Raw genomic sequence first — 17,889 nt, 5'->3', positions numbered from 1 at the left:
GATTCCTTAGTTTTAGGATGCACAAGAAACAGTGCCCAGAATGGTGGTTATTACCAATTGAGAAGAAACAACTGTACTAAATTTTTTAGTACTGAGCTTCTTTGTTAGCAACATCTTAACACAAGGCCAAGAGAAAAGTCTGGGAAAGCAGTAAACAGTCCTTTGGAGTATGGGTTTTAGTCTACTGTCAAAGGTAGGAGATACAACTAATGTTTTGATTTCATTCTATGAACCAGGATAGGAACAGAAGGGAGCATCTGATAAATTATGTAAATCTATATAGGTACAGACAGGTACCTGTATCTACCTGTACATACAGGTACAGACTTTAGGCCAAAAGCGAATAGGCATTAATATGGAACAAAAAGAGTCAGTCATACCTTATCTGTAGAGGAGAGGTAGGACTAACAACGGAGTGAAACTTTTGCAGCTCTAAATTACTCTCCTCAATGTCTGAGAAAAATTTTCTAAGTAGAAGGGCTTCATATTAATTTATTCAGTAATTCTTACTATACCAGGCACACTACATGGGGCATTTAGGGATACAAAAATGAATAAGATGAACAGGTTCTTGCCCTCTATTGACTTTTGAGATCATCTGCGTTCTCTAGGCTACTATTTCTCGACATTAAAACAAAAAAAACAAAAACTTTACATCTTCTACAATACTGTCTCACTCTACAGTCTAGCTATGCATTCCTGCCACGCTGGAATATTTTATTGTGCTTTACTGTCTATAGTTTATAGTTTTAAAACAAGAATTATATGGGCTCTACTTTTTAAAAAGTATACCTCTCCATTAGAGATTCTAATACCTCAAGTCTCCCAGGGATGTGAAGGCTGGGCGTGATGGCTCACACCTGTAATCCCAGCACTTTAGGAGGGCGAGGTGGGCGGATCACCTGAGGTCAAGAGTTTGAGACCAGCCTGGCCAACATGGTAAAACCCTGTCTCTATTAAAAATACAAAAAGTAGCCGGGTGAGGTGGCACGCACCTGCAATCTCAGCTATTTGGGAGGCTGAGGCAGGAGAACTGCTTGAACTCAGGCAGTAGAGGTTGCGGTGAGCTGAGAGATGGTGCCACTGCACTTCAGCCTGGGTGACAGAGCGAGACTCTGTCTCAAAAAAAAAAAAAAGACTGTTCAAACCAAGCCTCTTATTTTGTAGTACAAACCCCTAGTCTTTGAAAGGAGAAGTGAATGATGCAGTTGTGGCCCTATCAGATCTAGAATCCATGTATACTGATTCTCCATTTCTGTTCTTTCTAGTAAATCAAGGTGTACCCTCCTACAATCTGGTTCCTACTTCACACACTGTCATACCAATCTGGTTTTTATATTGCCATTGTGTAAAAACAATGGAACAAACAAATGAACAAAAACCAAAAACTCTTCAATTTCTGCAATGTACTCACTTTGCAGAGATGTTTCTGGTTTGGTATTCCTGCCTTATAGCTTCACTATATACATCATTTGTGGAGGCTTTTTTTGGGCAAATTATTTCTTTGGAATGCTGTTTGACTGCATGATCAATGAAGGTTTCTTTCTAGCCCCAGAATTAATTCTGAGATTGTCTATAGTGCTATGTGAGGTTTTTTGGAACCTTTTCTCTGTACTGAGGATCAATAAATGGTAGAAAGAATTCTGGGGAAAACTGATTAGGTACACAAAGAATGAAGTTGGTGGGTTTCATTTTATAAATATGAAAGTCTGTAATCATCAAAGCTTATAGAAAAATAATACATTTTCAACACGTTTAAAATAATCACATTTTACATCTTTATAAATAACAGGCAATCTTCAATTATTCCTTCTTAGATAATGGAGTCCCTTAATGTTTCTTGCTAAAGGAATACAGATAGTCCTGAAGATCTGAAGGAAAGCTGAGAAAGCTCTTACAACAAAATAAACAAAAGCCCTCACAACTGACAGTAATTTGGAGGTCCCTAATGAGCCAACCCTCCTGGTACTGATGATCCACATAGTCTTCTTCCCATACTGACTTTGGGCTTGATGACTAGCTGTGACTAGTGATAGCAAATGGCATACTATCACCAACTATGCAAACAGAGACTTGGTAAGTACTTGAAAATTGGAGATTATTCTTTTTGAACACTCCTTGGAACTCAGCTGCCATGCTACAAAAAAGCCCTACTAGTGTAATCAAGGTCCCTGGCCAAAAGCCACGGCTGAACTCAGAGTCAGCAGCTAACATAAACAGCTAGCATGTGAGTGAGGCTATTTGGACTTTCTGATCATCCCAATACCTCAGCAAACTTAATAAACTTTGCTTTGACCTAAAGCAGAAGGGCTCTGTATTAATTTATTCAATAATTCTTATTATGTGCCAGGCACACTATATGGGACATTTAGGGATATAAAAAATGGGTAAGATGAACAGGTTTAACCTAAAGCAAAGTTTATTAATATAAGGAACTTGATACAAACCAGAAGGGCCTGCTCAACCGACAGAATCAAGACAAATAAATGGTCACTTTAAGCTACTTTTTTGTTGTTGTTGTTCTGAGATGGAGTCTTGCTCTTTCGCCTAGGCTGGAGTGCAATGGCGCGATCTTGACTCACTGCAACCTCCGCCTCCTGGGTTCAAGCGATTCTTATGCCTCAGTCTCCCAAGTAGCTGGGATTACAGGCGCCGGCCACCACGCCCAGCTAATGTTCATATTTTTAGTAGAGATGGGGTTTCACCATGTTGGCCAGGCTGGTCTTGAACTCCTGACCTTGTGATCTGCCCGTCTCGGCCTCCCAAAGCACTGAGATTACAGACGTGAGCCACTGTGCCCGGCAAGCTACAAAGTTTTTAAAAAATTTCTTAACACCACAGAATTTACTTTTTAGGTATGTGTACAGTTCTATGAATTTTTAAACATTCATAGACTCATGAAACCACCAGCAGTATAATCAGGATACACAGAAGTTCCAAAAGATATCCTTATGTAGTCACACCTAACCCCACCACTAACCCTTAACCCATTCTTTTTTACTACAGTCTATCTTTCTGAGAATGTCACATAAACAGAATCATACAGTATATAACTTTCTGAGACTGATTTATCAACACAATGCCTTGGAGATGCATAAAGAATGATGCATGTATCATAGTTCATTCCTTTTTATTGCTGAGTTCATTGTATGTATATACCACAGTTTATCCATTCACTTATTGAAGGACATTTGGATGGTTTCCATTTTTTAGCAATTGTAAATAGAGATGCTATAAACATCAGTGTAGAGGATTTCATAGAAATGTAAGTTTTCATGTTTCTAGGTTAAACACCTAGGTATGGATTTGCTGGGTCACATGCTCAGCATATGTTTAACTTAAAAAAAAAATCACCAAACTTTTCCAGGGTAGTTTTGCCATTTTCCTTTTCTACCAGCAATGTACGAGAGTTCCAACTGTTCTCTGCAACCTTGCCAGCATTTGCAACTGTCAGTTTTTTATTTTAGTCATTTTAAGAGTGGTACCTCATCAAGATTTTAAATGCATTTTCTTAATGGCTACTAATGCTAAATATCTTTTAATGTATTTAGTTGTCATTGTAGATTCTCTTTGGTAAAGAATCTGTTTAAGACATTTGACCATGTATTAAATAGGGTTTTTTAAAAAAAAACTGTTGAGCTTTGACAATTTTTTATATACAGCTGTTCCTTGACTTTTGTCTCAATAAATCAACCATGAGATGAAAATATGGGCCAGGCGCAGAAGCTCACATGTATAAACCCAGCACTTTGGAAGGCCAAGATGGGAGGTCACTTGAGACCAGGAGGTTGAGACCAGCCTATTCAACACAGCAAGAATCCCATTGTAAAAAAAAATAATAAAATGAAAATATTGCAAGTTGAAAGTGTATTTAATATACCTAACTTACTGAACATCATGGCTTAGCCTAACCCACCTCAAATGTGCTCAGAACGCTTACACTAGCCCACAGCTGGCAAAATCATCTAACACAAAGCCTATTTCATAAAAAGGAATGAGGCCAGGCACAGTGGCTCATGCCTGTAATCCCGGCACTTTAGGAGGCTGAGATGCGAGGAATACTTGAGCCCAGGAGTTCAAGACCAGCCTGGCCAACGAGTGAGACCTTGTTTCTGCTTTTAAAAAAAATTTAAAATAAATAAAATAAAAAATAGAAAATTTATTGACTATTGTACTGATAGTGAAAAACAGAAAAGTTGTACAAGTACTGAAAATATGGTTTCTGCTAGACATGTATTGCTTTTGCACCACTGTAAAGTCAAAACAACTGTTAAGTTGAACCATTTTAAATCACGAACCATCTGTATTCTGAATATAAGTCCTTCGTCAGATATGTGATTTACACATTTTCCTCCCAATACGTAGCATGCCCTTTAATTCTCTCAATAGCATCTTTCATAGATTAAAAATGTCCTGTGTTGTTCTAAAAGTTTCATAGTTTATTTTATATATTAATTCATGATTTATTTTGTGTTGATTTTTATATACGGTGTGAGAGTTTCAAGTTTTTGCACACAGATTTCTACTTTTTCCAACACCTCTTTTTGAAAACACTATCCTTTCTCCATTGAATTGCCTTTGTATTTTTGTGAAATATGAACTGGCAATATTTATGTGGGTCTATTTCTGAACTTTCTATTCTATTCCATTAATCTACATGTCTATCTTTTTACCAACATGGCCTCATCTTGATTACTGTAGCTTTATGGTAAGTCCAAAAGCTGGGTAGAATAATTCACATAACTTTATTTTTCTTTTCCAGTATTGGTTGACTCTTCTAGTTCTTTTGCCTTTCCATATACATTTAAGAATAAGCTTGTCTGTCTCTACAAAAAGGTCTTCCTGAGATTTCTGATTGGAATTGTGTTAAAAGGACAAAAGGGAATGCCTACAAAGAACTGTGTGTACATAAATCAACAGTTGAGATGAAGCGGAACAAATTCTCAAGTAACAAGCTACCAGAATCACCTAAGACGACATAGATAACCTGAATGGTTATATAAGTGTTTTCAAAATGAAATTTTGTAATTAAACAGATTTTGAAAAAGAAATCTCCCTGTGGTTTCACTAAATTCTACCAAACAATCATTATAAATATATCAATTCTATACAATCTGTACCAGAAAGCAGAAGGAGGAGGAACTCATTTTATGAAGCCAGCATTATCCAGGTATTAAACCTGGAGATCTGTAAAACAAAACAAGGCAGCAGACCAACAGCCCTCATACTAGCAAATCAAACCTAGCAATGTATATGAAGAATAATATACCATATCCAAGCATGGTTTGTATCAGGAATGCAATGCTGGTTCAATATTTGAAAACCAAGTAAGGTAAGCAACACTAGCCCAGAGAAGCAAAACCATATGATATCAATTTATACAGGAAAAGCATTTGAGAAAAGTCAACAGCCACTCATTATTAAACTCCTAGCCAATTAGGCTGGATGTGGTGGCTGACACCTGTAATCCCAGCACTTTGGGAGGCCAAGGTGGGCAGCTCACATGAGGCCAGGAGTTTGAGATCAGCCTGGCCCAACATGGTGAAACCCTGTCTCTACTAAAAATACAAAAATTAGCCAGACATGGTGATGCATGCCTGCAATCCTAGCTACTTGGGAGACTGAGGCACAATAATTAGTTGAGCCCAGGAAGCAGAGGTTGCTGTGAACCGAGATTGTGCCATTGCACTCCAGTCTGGGTGACAGAGTGAGACTCTGTCTCTAAATAAATAAATAAGAACTCTTAGCAAATTAAGAATTTAGGGGAACTTTTTTTTTTTTTTTAAACAGGCATGAGCCACCGTGCCTGGCCCAAAATTTTTTTAAACAGCAGCTAATTTCATACTTACTGGCTCAAGCCATCCTCCCACCTCAGCCTCCCAAGTAGCTGAGATTACAGGCGTGAGTCACCAAGCCTGGCTAGTTTTGTGTGTGCGTTTTTTTTTTTTTTTTTTGGTAGAGACAGGGTTTTACCATGCTGCCCAGGCTGGTCTTGAACACTTGAGCTCAAACGATTCACCTGCCTCAGCCTCCCAAAGGCCTGGGATTACAGGCGTGAGTCACTGTGCCCGGCTTCCCATATGCTTTAAATATTCTCTAGATTTATAATACCCAATGCAATGCCTATACATCACTTCATTCACATGGATTCAATATAGTATTTCATGTGTGGCAAATTCAAATTTTGCTTTTTGAAACTTTTTGAAATTTATTTTCTAAATTTGTTTTCTAAATATTTTGTGTAGACTGGCATAGTAACTTGCAACCTTGCTAACCTCACTTAGTACTACGAGTATTCTGTGAATTCCTTGGTTTTCTATATATACAGTGATGTAGCCAATGAACAGGAATTGTTTTACTTCTTTCTTTCCAATTTGTATGTCTTTCATTTCCTTTTCTTGATTTATTTTACTGGCGAGAACTTCAATACAAATAGGAACCGCCAGAGAGGACATCCTTGCATTGCTCCCCAGCCAGAACTCCAACGGCAGTTAAGTTTTCAAAGTCTCTGCAGTGCTTTTTGGATCTGTCCCAAAGATGTACCACCCACCCTGTTGCCAGTCTGGGACTTGGCAATGGTCTAATCCCTACTTCATTTCTCAAAGTCTAGGAATGCTGTTTGGGGTCAGACTTCTGCATGCAGAGTGCATGAATAAGCTCAAAAATTCATAATAAAATTTAAAGAGTTTATTTTCAAATATCTTATAATCTCTCAGTACTTTCTAGGTCAATGGGATTCCCCTTTCTCATTACCTAGTCAGAAAGTTGGTGTGTTATTTACTCTGCTTAGCCATACAATTTCCATAATAGTGCCTTTGTTTGGAGGCAAGCAGATGAAGGAGGGAGAAAAAAGGCAACTGAGACTAATTCCACCCTCTTGGGACCACAGCTCCACTGATCTGAGAATGGTTCCCTACAATCAGAATTTTAAGCTCTTGTTAGACCCCAATCTGCTGTCACTGCAGGACTGCTTGAGGTTCATGGTACAAGAGAACAGAGGAAAGAAGAAGGAAAAAAGGAAAAGTTTCTGTACTTTCTATTAGTATTACAATATCGCCTTCCCATTCTTTGAACCAGAACTGAAGCCTTCTCCTAGAGTTCTCTTATCCACATTAATATCCACTTAGGGGTTTTAGGCTGTGTTGAGTTGAAACCTCGGGAAATGAGAGAGAGGAGAACAATAAATTAAACCCTGGTTCAACAGTACTTCAAAATCTGCTCCTTCTTAATGCAACTTTTAAGATATGCCTTTTGGAGTCCTCAAATAGTTGCTCTAGGCCAGGTGTTTTAGCTGAGTTCAATAGAAAAGACAGGTGAAATGTGTTTGCTCCATCTTACCCATAACAGGCATCTTAAACCACTAAGTTCTGAGGTGAATTGTTACACAGAAATAGATAACTGGAGTACAATCCAACTCAAGAAGCAATCATTTAAGCGTGGTGCACATGAAATAACACAGACTTTATACATCTTCTCTAGAAAAGTCACCAGATAATTATAAAACAGATGCTATCAGTTCACTGGCAGACTATTCTCTGCTTTCTTACCTTGGCTTCTAAGAAACAGATTCAATAGTTTCATTATTGGAGTAATCAAAGTGATAGCAATAAAAACTATGGAAGCCTCTTAGTAGATGTGAGTTTATTCTGCTGTCAGGTATAATTTGTCAGTAAGGGTTTGGACATTTCATTCTTTCATGCCTCGACTGGTATCAGTCAGAAGAACTAAGAGAATCACTTGAGGTAAAGTGAACAATGAGGAAAAATTTGGAAAGTGGAAATGCCCTAAGGGAAAAAAATTTCCCCAAAGTTATTCTTGTATAGAATTCCTAAAACAAGATTTTTATTTTGTGCTCTTGAAAACAGAGTGTTTCCAGCAACCAGCGTTTCATTCAGAATAGCCTACCAACCTGTTTGTATAATTAGGCACTAATATTTCCTGAATTAAAATATCTAGGATGTCAATCAGCTCCACTGGCTATCATAAGCTTTGCCTAATGTAAACAAATCACTACATAGAAAGAAACTGTGTAGATAGCACCATTTCACATCCACAAACAGGCAAAATATTTTTTTTTTTTTCTTTTTTTTTTTTGAGACGGAGTCTCGCTCTGTCGCCCAGGTTGGAGTGCAGTGGCCGGATCTCAGCTCACTGCAAGCTCCGCCTCCCAGGTTTACACCATTCTCCTGCCTCAGCCTCCCGAGTAGCTGGGACTACAGGCGCCCGCCACCTCGCCCGGCTAGTTTTTTGTATTTTTTAGTAGAGACGGGGTTTCACAGTGTTAGCCAGGATGGTCTCGATCTCCTGACCTCGTGATCCGCCCGTCTCGGCCTCCCAAAGTGCTGGGATTACAGGCTTGAGCCACCGCGCCCGGCCCAAACAGGCAAAAATTTTAAGTATTTGTGAAGATGCAGGTTAATGGGAACTTTCACACACTACTGATAGGAATAAGTTAGCATAATCACTCTGGATAGCAATTTAGCAATATCTAGTTAAACAGAAGATAAACATACTGTACAACCCAGTAAATCCATTCCTAGGAAGTACTAGATAAATTAGTATCTACTAGAGAAACTCATATATTTGCATAAGAAGACATGTTCAAGAGTATTCACTGTAGCACTGTTTATGAAACAATGAAGTACTGAAAACCATATGTCCATTAACAGGAGAATCAACCTACAAACTGTAGTATGTTCATTAAAAAAGAATACTATGTAACAAGCAGATCAGAACTATATGTATCAATGTAAATAATTTCAAAAGCATGATGTCAAGTGAAAATAGTAAAGAAAATTTGTATATATAGACTTGCATAAAACGTAAAAGAGAATCATTTACATAAAATTTAAAATCATGTAAAACAAAACTCTTTTTTATGGACAGATGTATATGCAATACAAGTACATAGACATATTTGTTCTTTGAAAGGCTGAGGTGGGCAGACTGCTTAAGCTCAAGAGTTTGAGATCAGCCTGGGCAACATGGAGAAACCCTGTCACTACAAACAATATAAAAATTAGCTGGGCTTGGTGCTGGTGCCTGTAGTCCCAGCTACTTGAGAGGCTGAGGTGGGAGGACTGCTTGAGCCCAGAAGGCAGAGGCTGCAGTGAGCTGTGATTGCATCACTGCACTCCAGCCTGGGAGACAGAGGGAGATTCTATCTCAAAAAACACAAAAGAACAATAAAACACACATGTTAATGAAAAACACTAAATTCAGGATAGTACTTGTCTCTGAAGAAGCAGAATGGATTGAGGAATGGTACACAAAAAAATAAAAGTACTAAGTTTGAAAAGCTTGGTAATTGTGCCTAAGTGTTTATGTTATTCTCTTTTTCATTTTTCTTGCATATAGTCACCCATTAATCTCTTTGTTTTTCTGTTTGATTTGATTTGATTTTTATTTATTTATTTATTTTTTGAGACGGAGTCTAGCCCTGTTGCCCAGGCTAGAGTGCAGTGGCATGATCTTGGTTCACTGCAAGCTCCGCCTCCCGGGTTCATGTCATTCTCTTGCCTCAGCCTCCCAAGTAGCTGGGACTACAGGTGCCCGCCACCATACCTGGCTAATTTTTTATATTTTTAGTAGAGACGGAGGTTTCACTGTGTTAGCCAGGCTGGTCTCAATCTCCTGACATCGTGATCTGCCTGCCTCAGCCTCCCAAAGTGCTGGGATTACAGGCATGAGCCACTGCGCCTGGCCTCTGTTCGAAATATTTTATAACACAAAAATCAGAAAGAAAAATAACTATGAGAACATATATACATTACATTGTTAACATTCAAATGTGTAATGAAAGAATATTCTAACAATATGTTAACTAAACACATACACACTTCACCAAAAAAGTGTTTAAGCAAGCCAAAAGGGGCCAGGTGTGGTGGCTCACTCCTGTAATCCCAGCACTTTGGGAGCTGACTCAGGAGGATCGCTCGAGGCAAGAGTTTGAGACCAGCCTTGGCACACAGTAAAACCCGGTCTCTACAAAAAAAAGAAAAAGAAAAGAAAAAAAACCCAGGTATTGTGGCACATACCTGTAGTCCTAGCTACTTGGGAGGCTGAGGCAGGAGCCTCCCAAGTAGCCTCCTTGATCTCTTGAGCCCAGGAGTTCAAGGCTGCTGTGAACTATGATTGCACCACTGCACTCCAGCCTGGGCGACAGAGTCAAGACTCTTAATAAAATTAAAAAAATTTAAAAAAAGCAAAGAGAACCAGGGATTATGAATATCTAATACGTTTAAAAAGTTTGCATGCAAAAGAGCAAGTGAAAAACAGGTTAGCTTCTGTTATATCCTAAGTAGTGGTCTCATGACTCAAGACAGTGAGGAGAGGAGCAGCCTCTATGAGCTCTCTGCTTTCCCCACTATCATCTGCTACAATACAGTACAGCAGGTTATTTGGCACATCTTGCAGCCTGGCAGTGATTTCACTCAAAGCTGGGAACATGGTAGAAGCCTGTTGACCTTCTGGGGGGACTCCTGGAACATCAGAGAAAGAAAAGTCTACATGGAGTAGAGCCAAAAGACTTGCTCTTATCTGTAGACCTTAAGTAATGTACTTTGGCCAGAGTAGAAACAGGAGTTTTACTCATTCTATACCCTCTTCTGTCTCTCATATGACTTGTTGGGAAAGAAAGTAGATAATTTGTTTTTTGATCTTATAAATGACCCAAAAATCTGCCGGGTCACCTGGGTTTAGGCTGTGGATCTCATGCAGGGACTGTGAGGCAGACGAGCAAGTGATCACCATGTTCACTTGGTACCTACTGGCACAAATGCCAAACTATCAATTCTACTGACTCATCTGCATCTGCAACTGGCAGGACATACCTGTATCCTGTACGGAGCCTGCCAGAATGCTACACTGTAGAGTCATTCAGGACAGTGAAAACTGTGGCAATAATTTTATCACACAATTGTTTAATACTTTAGTTACTTATCCCTTTATGCTAGTTGTACAATGCTAGGCAAAAACAAGTCTAAGCCGTTGAATCATGGTGATGAAACTTCTCCTTTAAAAAAATGAAGGCTGGACTAGTAATGACAATTATTCTTTTTCTTTCTTTCTTTTTGTTTTTTGAGACGGAGTCTAGCTCTGTCACCCCGGCTGGAGTGCAGTGGTGCGATTTTGGCTCACTGCCACCTCCACCTCTCAGGTTCAAGCGATTCTCCTGACTCAGCCTCCTGAGTAGCTGGGATCACAGGCACCCGCCATCACGCCCAGCTAATTTTTGTATTTTTAGTAGAGACAGGGTTTCACTGTGTTGGTCAGGCTGGTCTCGAACTCCTGACCTCACGATCCACCCGGCTCAGCCTCCCAAAGTGCTGGGATTACAAGCGTGAGCCACTGTGCCCGGCCACAATTATTCAAGTATGAGCACCCTTTCTCTTTTAATCATAAAAAATTTCAAATATACTGAAAAAAACAGAAAAGATGTCATAATAAACAGCCATATACTTACCACCTATATTCAACAACTGCTAACCTTTTGCCATATTTGCTTCACCTTCACACATATGCACCCCTAAACCACTTAAAGTAAATTACATATGATCATCCACACTGCTATGGTCTGCATGTCTCCCCAAAATTCATATGTTGGAACCTAATACCCAATGTGATAGTGTTAAAAGGTGAGGCTTTTGGAAAGTGATTAAGTCATAAGGGCTTCACCCTCATGAATGTGACTGCTGCGTTATAAAAGAGGCTGGAGGGGGGGCCGGGCGTGGTGGCTCACATCTGTAATCCCAGCACTTTGGGAGGTTGAGGAGGGCGAATCACCTGAGGTCAGGAGTTCGAGACCAGCAACCAATCTGGCCAACATGGCAAAACCCCATCTCTATGAAAAAAATACAAAAATTAGCTGGGCGTGGTGGCACACACCTGTAATCGCAGCTACGCAGGAGGCTGAAACGGAGAATTGCTTGAACCCAGGAAGCAGAGGTTGCAGTGAGCTGAGATCACGCCGCTGCACTCCAGCCTGGGCAACATAGCAAGCCTCCATCTAAAAAAAAAAAAAAAAAAAGGCTTGAGGGAATTCTCTTGCCCCTTTCATCACGTGATGATGCAGCAAGATGGTGACACCTATCTATGAGAAACAGGCCTTTGCCAGACACCAAATCTGCTGGCACCTTGAACTTGGACTTCCCAGTTTCCAGAACTGTGAGAAATAAATTTCTGTTGTTTTTAAACTACTTAGTCTAGGGCATTTTGTTATAGTAGCCCTATAAACTAAGACACACACACACACCAAAATACTTCAGCGCATATCTCCAAAATTTAAAGCCATTCTCCTAAATAACTACAATACCATTCTCACACCTATTAAATTTACCATAATTTCTTGATATCAACTAATATTCAGTGATATTAAAAAGTTGACCACTTAAAATAGTTCCACTGTAACCAAGGATCTAAGTGCACAGGCTAGAAACCATTGGCCTATGAATCATATATCTTAGGGCAGAAATAATATATATATGAACTCCAGAACTATACTTCTTTCTTAAAAGAAAGAGAGCTCAGCCCAGCACAGTGACTCACGCCTGTAATCCCAGCACTTTGGGAGGCTGAGGTGGGCGGACCACCTGAGGACAGGAGTTCAAGACTAGCCTGGCCAACACGGCAAAACCCCATCTCTACTAAAAATACAAAAATTAGCCGAGCGTGGTGATGGGCACCTATAACCCCAGCTATTCAGGAGGCTGAATGAGGCAGGAGAATCACTTGAACCCGGGAGGTGGAGGTTGCAGTAAGCCGAGATTGCACCATTGCATTCCAGCCTGGGCAACAGAGTGAGACTTTGCCTTAAAAAAAGAAAAAAAAAGAAGAAAGAAAGAGAGTTTTCAATTTTCACATTTGGCTCTTCAGTTCTAACACTGTATGTTTCAAAAGGCAAATCTCTGCTCAGGTGTCACGTTAATTAGGAAGCAGTATTCCTGGAATAGATCTTTGCATATTAAACAATTCTGTTGCAGTACCAGTTACTAATCCATAATCTACTTTACTTCCGAACAGGAATTTAAAATTACTTGTAAAAGTCATTTGTTTTTAAAAAACTTTTAATAAAAATTACTTTCAATAAAAACTACAATTAAAGAATAAAAGTTATAATGGGAGACAGGGAAGCAGACAACTGAACTAGAAACATAAACCAAGGCTAGCTACTGCAAGTGAACACTTTTGAGTTTTCTAGCAACCAAAGCAAAAAAGGAGATAGGATGGTTTCATTGTATTTTTTTTCATTAGCGATTAAAAAAAAGTGTTTAAGAATAGAATTTATCTCAACTGGAGGAGAAATTTACACGTGGGCTTTTATATAAGAAGAACTAATAATTAAATTTTTTGTTTGTTTGTTTGTTTGAGACAGGGTCTCACTCTGCTACCCAGCCTGGAGTTCAATGGCGAAATCTCAGCTCCCAGCAACCTCCGCCACCTGGGTAAGTGACCCTCCCACCTCAGCCTCCTGACTAGCTGGGACTACAGGTACGCGCCACCACGCCGAGCTAATTTTTGTATTTTTTGTAGAGATGGGGTTTCGCCATGTTGCCCAGGCTGGTCTCAAACTCCTGGGCCCAAGAGACACACCTACCCTGGTCTCCCAAACTGCTGGGATTAAAGGCATGAGCCACCATGACCAGCCTAACTAAAATCTTTAAGAATTATTTTTTTTACAGATGAAAAGACATCCTTCATAGATGATTCTTTTTTTGAGACAGAATCTCACTCTGTCTCCCAGGCTGGAGTGCAGTGGCACGATCTGGGCTCACTGCAGCCTCCCCCGGATTCAAGAGATTCTTGTGCCTCAGCCTCCTGACTAGCTGGGATTATAGGCATGCACCACCACACCTGGCTAAGTTTTGTATTTTCAGTAGAGATGGAATTCTACCATGTTGGCCAGGCTGGTCTAGAACTCCCGACCTCAAGTGATCCACCCGCCTCAGCCTTCCGAAGCGCTGAGATTATGTTAGCCACTGCGCCCGGCCCACAGATGACTCTTATAACCATCTATAACAATAACCACCGGCTTATAAAATCATAGTTCAGTGAGTGAGTTTCTACATGAGCTGAAGGAACACAGTTTAAGCCTGTAGCTTTCTGGTAACCTGACTTGATACTGGAAGAGAGACAGTCTAGGCAACAGATAAGGAGGAGGTCCCTTAGCATATTATTACCAAATATTAAGTATCTCCATTTTTGTCCCAAGTTGGTCAGCACACAATACAAGACTGAACTCACTGGCAAGCAGTCTGGCAATTAGTATATAATCTCCATGTAAAACAGCCTAATTTTTTTTTTCCCTACTATTAGTTTCCTTTACACCAAACAGGTTCGATGTCCTGTTGCATAAGTTAATGAAAGAAGGAAATATTGTGAAAACCTGAGGAGTCTAATTTCAGATTCCCTGATCTTAAATACTACATAGGAAAAGGGTAAATTAGATTTAAGATTCTTACTTTTGGTTCCCTCTTTTGCTATTCCTCATCATTTATTAAGTACACAAGCACTTACACGCAAGATTAGCATACAGCATTAGTTTTCTCTCAAATAATGTTTCTCAACTCAGTTGTTTCTTCTGAATCCCAGTCCTGCCATTTTAGAGAAACAGAGCAGTGTAAATGAGAACAGCTCAGGTCTTTGTGATCTCTGAAGACTTCCTAGTCTGCACGTGTTTCAGACTGCACTCTATGGAGCCTGGGCCCAATATATACTAGTTACCTTTCCTGTTCCATACTTCCATCTCAGATGTATTCTCCTAGATACCAATCACTATGAACTTCTATGCAGAAATTGCAAGTTTGCTAATCAGAATTAGAGTTCAAAGTTCTTTGCTTCCCCTGTGCCAGTTGACGACATCTCCACACCTCAGCTCTATCCAAGAGAAGCATGTCCACTGCTTGATAACTTAGTAGCCCGAGTAAAGCTGAAACTTTGAACTCGTCATTGAAAAGGCAATGGCATAGGATAAATCAAGAAATAAAAATTGTTCTGCTCTTTTCTGTACTTCCTTTCTGTTATGACTCTTAGGCATATATTCCCAAATAATGTTTCCTAACTCATGGGAGTTCTCAACTCAACCACGGGAAGGGTGAGAAGTATGCAAAGAGCTGAGATCAGAGCTATAAAGTATTCAAGAGAAGCTTAGTTCCAAGACATTGGGAAAGTAACCACAGGCCCTTTATCGGTGGGGTGACAAGAGTCTTCAAAGAGTATAAATATGGGAACTAATTCTAAGAAATGATTTTCTCATAGTTCAAAGCAAAGTCTACCTATCTCTACAAGCTGTAATTTATTTTGGCCTCTTGTACTTACCTCAGCTCCCCATTGTGACTTCATTACCTCACCAGTCTTCTGTCTTTCCTTTCACTCCTGAACAAAGATTCTAGCACACACACAGATAACCTATTATTTGACTGGGCTTTACAACATCTAGTTCTGGTACTTATAAGTTAATCAGATAGCATATACCTTTAACCTTATTAACATATGGCACTCTTCCACTTCACCTCTGAGATCACCAATCTCAGGACTCGTTGCCCCTTTGCAATTATACTTTAAGCTTTCATATGTCTAATATGTCTAATAATTTTAGTCTCATTGCTAGTGTCCTATTCCCTTTCCATACCTATCCACCAGGATCTATTATCCTTCAAGCAAAAATCAAGATGATATAAAGAAATCAGGAAGAACAGGATTAGAATCACTGCTCTGTTGACTATGACAGTATAACTTTCACAATCACTGAAAACTGGTTTCTTCTTCTTCAAAACAAGAATACAGCACCCCTTACATAATTGTTTTGAGTAAAGATATATGTACTATCAGCTGCTACTAGTAGTACTGCACTGAATAATTTCCAAATTTCAAGTATAATAATCCCTTCTACGTGTATGGCTCTTTAAAAAGTTTCCAAAGTAATCTGACATTATCTCCATTTTACAAAAGAGAAGATTGAGGCTTGCAAAAATCCTGCATATGTTAGAGCCTCAGTAAAGGCAAGCTACCATTCAGAAGGCCATGATTTATTCAAGGTCACATACCTAATATAGATTACAATTAGAACTAAGGACTTCTGACTCTTCACTAACAATCTTTCTACTACTTTGCCACTGAGTTAATTGTCTCTAATTCTGTGCTGCTATATTTATTTTAAGGAAATAAAATCATAAATTACATTTTTTAAGCTCGATCTCTGCTTTAACTGCTTTCTTTTGGCTTTATCTTATAAATTTAGAGCAGCTCTCATATACTTAAACTTCTCTCCATTTCTCCACACACTTATTATAATCACTGAAGATTCCACAACTTATTTTGACAGAAGAGGTTGAGAAAATCAGTTATGTCTTAACAGACTTCTACCACTACAACTTGATTCTGTAATTCCATATTTTAACTCTCACTTATATACACCACAGGCAAACACCTCTCTGATCCAAGTATCTTATCTTAATCTCATATACTTCACATAATTTATCTAGAAGCCAGACTGGAATGTTATCATTTCTGCTATTTACATTTCTCCTTTAAAGACAATGCTGAAGAATCACTTCCTCTGTCAAGATAACTCACAGGGAAAAGATGAATAGTCTTGATCTTTTGGATGAAAGACCTAAACCTAAAACTCTCCTAAGAAAACATGGATGTAAATCTTTTTACCTTGAATTAGTCAATGAGTCTGTTCGTTTGCTTTTTTCCTGGTCCTTGATTTAGGACAGGCAATGGTTTCTTAGACATGACACCAAAAACATAAACAACAAAAGAAAAAAAATAGATATGATTAAAATTAAAAACTGTTATGCTTCAAAGGACACCATTAACAAAGTAAAAAGATAAAACCACGGAATGAGGAAAGAATCTTGCAAATCATATATCTGATAAGGAATTTGTACACAGAATATATAAAAAATTATAAGCCATTATTAAAAAGACAATCCAATTAAAAAATGGAAAGAGAACCTGAACAGACAGTTCTTCCAAGAAGATTACAAATGGCCAATGAGCAGATAAAAAGATGCTCAGCATCATCATTAACAATCAAGGAAGTGTAAATAAAAATATGATAATACTTCATACCCACTAGGATGGCTATAAAGACAGATAATAATAAGAGTTGGTAAGAATGTGCAGAAACTTGGGACTGTAAACTAGTTCAACCATTGTGGAAAACAGTGTGGCGATTCCTCAAGGATCTAGAACTAGAAATACCATTTGACCCAGCCATCTCATTACTGGGGATATACCCAAAGGATCATAAGTCATGCTGCTATAAAGACATATGCACACGTATGTTTATTGCGGCACTATTCATAATAGCAAAGACTTGGAATCAACCCAAATGTCCATCAGTGACAGACTGGATTAAGAAAATGTGGCACATATACACCATGGAATTCTATGCAGCCATAAAAAAGGATGAGTTCGTGCCCTTTGTAGGGACATGGATGCAGCTGGAAACCATCATTCTCAGCAAACTATCACAAGAACAGAAAACCAAATACCGCATGTTCTCACTCATAGGTGGGAATTGAACAATGAGATCACTTGGACACAGGAAGGGGAGCGTCACACACCAGGTCCTATTGTGGGGAGGGGGTAGAGGGGAGGGATAGCATTAGGAGATATACCTAATGTAAATGATGAGTTAATGGGTGCAGCACACACCAATATGGCACATGTATATATATGTAACAAACTTGCACGTTGTGCACATGTGCCCTAGAACTTAAAGTATAAAAAAAAAAGAAAAAAAAAAAAAAAGAATGTGCAGAAACTGAAACCCTTATATATTGCTAGTTGAAAAATGGTACAGCATGTTTGGAAAACAGTCTGGCAATTCCCTAAATGATTATTCTACTCCTACATGTAAACACCCAGGAGAAATGAATG

At 39.0% G+C, this 17,889-nt stretch overlaps 1 protein-coding gene across 41 annotated transcripts in view; it reads right to left on the bottom strand.

Annotated features, from left to right (window-relative positions):
* The window catches only part of TMCC1 (transmembrane and coiled-coil domain family 1), a 255,894-nt gene that overhangs the window by 86,165 nt on the left and 151,840 nt on the right, over window positions 1–17,889 (bottom strand). Inside the window, exon 1 of one of the 41 annotated variants that reach the window (XM_077990410.1) lies at window positions 15,316–15,423. In XM_077990410.1, the coding sequence (XP_077846536.1) occupies window positions 15,316–15,339 (24 nt within the window). In that variant the 5' untranslated portion in view covers window positions 15,340–15,423. 41 annotated transcript variants of the gene reach the window in all.

This window comes from Macaca mulatta, chromosome 2 (assembly GCF_049350105.2).
Source record: "Macaca mulatta isolate MMU2019108-1 chromosome 2, T2T-MMU8v2.0, whole genome shotgun sequence".
Classification (NCBI taxonomy): Eukaryota; Metazoa; Chordata; class Mammalia; order Primates; family Cercopithecidae; genus Macaca; species Macaca mulatta.
Note: the sequence above shows the minus strand (reverse complement) of the source record. Positions and strands in the feature narration are given on the sequence as shown.